At 38.1% G+C, this 2,519-nt stretch overlaps 1 protein-coding gene across 8 annotated transcripts; it reads right to left on the reverse strand.

Annotated features, from left to right (window-relative positions):
* Positions 1 to 401: 401 nt before the first annotated feature.
* Positions 402 to 2,258, reverse strand: LOC311298442 (extracellular superoxide dismutase [Cu-Zn]-like). Of its 8 annotated transcripts, none has more exons than XM_084421363.1 (3): positions 2,047 to 2,240; positions 1,596 to 1,725; positions 402 to 1,094 (listed from the first exon to the last, which is right to left on the reverse strand). In XM_084421363.1, exon 3 carries the CDS (start codon positions 1,077 to 1,079, stop codon positions 423 to 425), a length of 657 nt encoding a protein of 218 aa, XP_084277489.1. In that variant the 5' UTR covers positions 1,080 to 1,094; positions 1,596 to 1,725; positions 2,047 to 2,240; the 3' UTR covers positions 402 to 422. The 8 variants fall into 8 exon arrangements, with proteins under 8 accessions (XP_084277489.1, XP_084277486.1, XP_084277492.1 ...); XM_084421360.1 differs by having other exon boundaries at positions 1,585 to 1,692; positions 2,047 to 2,154; XM_084421366.1 differs by having other exon boundaries at positions 1,612 to 1,692; positions 2,047 to 2,140.
* Between the last annotated feature and the right edge of the window lie 261 nt (positions 2,259 to 2,519).

Here is a 2,519-nt window from a genome sequence, read left to right on the forward strand (position 1 = left end):
CTGAAATTAAAAATCTTTGGGAACTTTTGGGATACTGGAAGTACACAACTGCAGGAAATTTATCACACTTTGCAAGTGATTTTTGGTTATTTTATTACAAAAATCTTACATATTCTAGCTTTAAACACCTTACAAGAAAACCAAGACTTTTTTTGCATTTTGATTCCCTGTTAACTGTACTAAAAAACTAAACAGCCCACTTTGCCTGCATTCACCCTACATTTATTTTTAAGAGTGCATTTACTATTGGAAGCTTTGGCCAAAAAGCCTCTGAAAAGATCAAGAAAAAAAAAAACATGGGAATGTTCAGGTTATGAAATATACTTTAATGTAGGACACATACAAAGAATACACAAGGAAAATCATGATTATCCCATTTGAATCTGGCCTTCCACCATATCCGACTCCCTCATCTTTGACTCTCAGTGCCTTCCTCCACATATTTTCTTGGGGGGCACTTCAGTCTTCTGCCACAGACTTGGAGTAGTAATACCAATCACACCGAGAGCAATTATCGGTCCAGCATTCCCACTGAGTTTACTCTCCTCATCTGAACCCATTCCCAGATCATCCTCCTTCTCATGAACCGCCACCGCACGTCCCAGAATGGAATAAGGCCCAAAGAGCTTGGCGTCTGGAAGCGTCAGGAACTGCCTTATAACTCCTTTCTCGGAAGCAAAGTTGCCCAGGTCTCCAGGATGATGAGGGTGGTCAACGCCGTTTGGATTATAATGAGGACCAACAGTGATGCTGCCTTGACTGAGGTCTCCATACTGATGGATGTGCATGGCACGCTCTTGACGATCGATGGCAGGCAAACCACGGAGGTTGATTTTCACTTCTAAATCTCCATTGGGGAAGACCTGCTTGAAGAGGATTTGCCCAAAGATCTTTGGCTGGTTACGTGGCAAATTGGGGCTGGGAGTTACTTCACAAGTGGCATAGATGGTGTTGTCGAACTCCACGACTTCCGGCTGTGGAGCTTCGGCAGGCAAACAAACTGGAGGTTTGTGGAACTCTCCTCCTTGTATATGCAGCACCAGCAATATCAGAGGGAATATTAGGATGATTTTCTCCATGTTGATCTTTAAAGCCTACAATGAAAAGTGGATTCAGTGAAATCATGCCATTTGGTTTAAAACCGTAATATTTTTGATAAAAGGTCAAAGCTTTGTTGCAGGGAGCTTTGAGAATGGAAGTTGCATTAGGTAAAAATAGCACAACCAGATTAGTTTGCAATGGAAAAACCATACAAGAACCCAGACAACAACCAGATCCGGCCCACATCTGGGCCGTGTGTAATCCATGTGTACCAGATGGGGGCCGACACCATGTTGCGGTCTAGAAAACTCTTGAATTTTTGAATTGCTATGTACCCTTGTGAAAATAATAAAATAAAAAATGAGCTTGTTATTGGATGTGTATCTGTAGTATCTTGAAAGTACAATAATAATAATAATAATAATAATAATAAATAAAACTTGCAGATAATAACACTGATGAATTATAAAAAGCCACTTAAGTGTACACACGTACACTTTCATAAGCGTCACACCTGCCAGCCAAAGTTCCTATGATACAAACCAATGACATACAGGTGGATGTAATCACACTAAAATGAGTCCAGGCAAAGGTTCATGGAAATGGAAAAGGTCCAGGGAGAAGTGCCCTCTGGTGGCCATGATAGGGCTTCTGCTGGCAGGAGTGACATTAAGTACATGTACACTTAAAAAAAAAAAAAAAAAAATTAATGCCAAACTAAGAGTTTTACTTTAAAGTACATTATGTTTTAAAAATCTTTTTGTTGTGCTTGAAAGTACACTTAATTTGATCTGTTGTAGCCTACATGTTATTCAATATTAAATATAAAGTTAAGATTTTTTGATTCTGATATTTTTCACAAGGACAGGTAAAATAAAAGACAATATCTATACTTTTGCTTAAACTAAACTTTTTTTAGTTGTACTAAATCAAGTCAGTTGATGGAGAAAATGGAATGGAGAAAAAACAAAACAAGCCTAAAACAGCAAAGGTGCACTACCGTACAGCTGAAAAGTCGTCCTCAATCCGTGTGGAGCCTGAATATTGCAGTCACAAAAATACTACAACCCTTAATCCGTGTGCAGTCCTGACCTGGGGTTGAGAGAATGTTCCTTTTGGCTGCTCTTATAGGAACTCATGTTGAGCTACAAGTTAACCATGATAGTCTGTTAGTCACTAATTAAGTTCACCTGTGTTTCATTTAGCTCCCTTTGTTTGCCTGTTTATATATAGCACTCAGTTTATTCAGTTCTTTGTCTTGCATTGCACAATGTGTTCTCCAGTGTTTTGTGTTTATTAAAAGAAGTACTGCTATAGTTTTTTTTTACGATTGCTATGACAGATTTTTCAATACTTTTAACAATTTTCCAAAACTCTTAACACAGTTAGCACTACATCCGTCTATGTCAGGGTTATTATGGTTTTGCATTTTTCATTAGTTTTTATTTTTATTTCGTTTTGACTTTTTGTTTTCAAAT

Source organism: Rutilus rutilus (assembly GCF_951802725.1).
Source record: "Rutilus rutilus genome assembly, chromosome: 1".
NCBI classification, from domain to species: Eukaryota; Metazoa; Chordata; class Actinopteri; order Cypriniformes; family Leuciscidae; genus Rutilus; species Rutilus rutilus.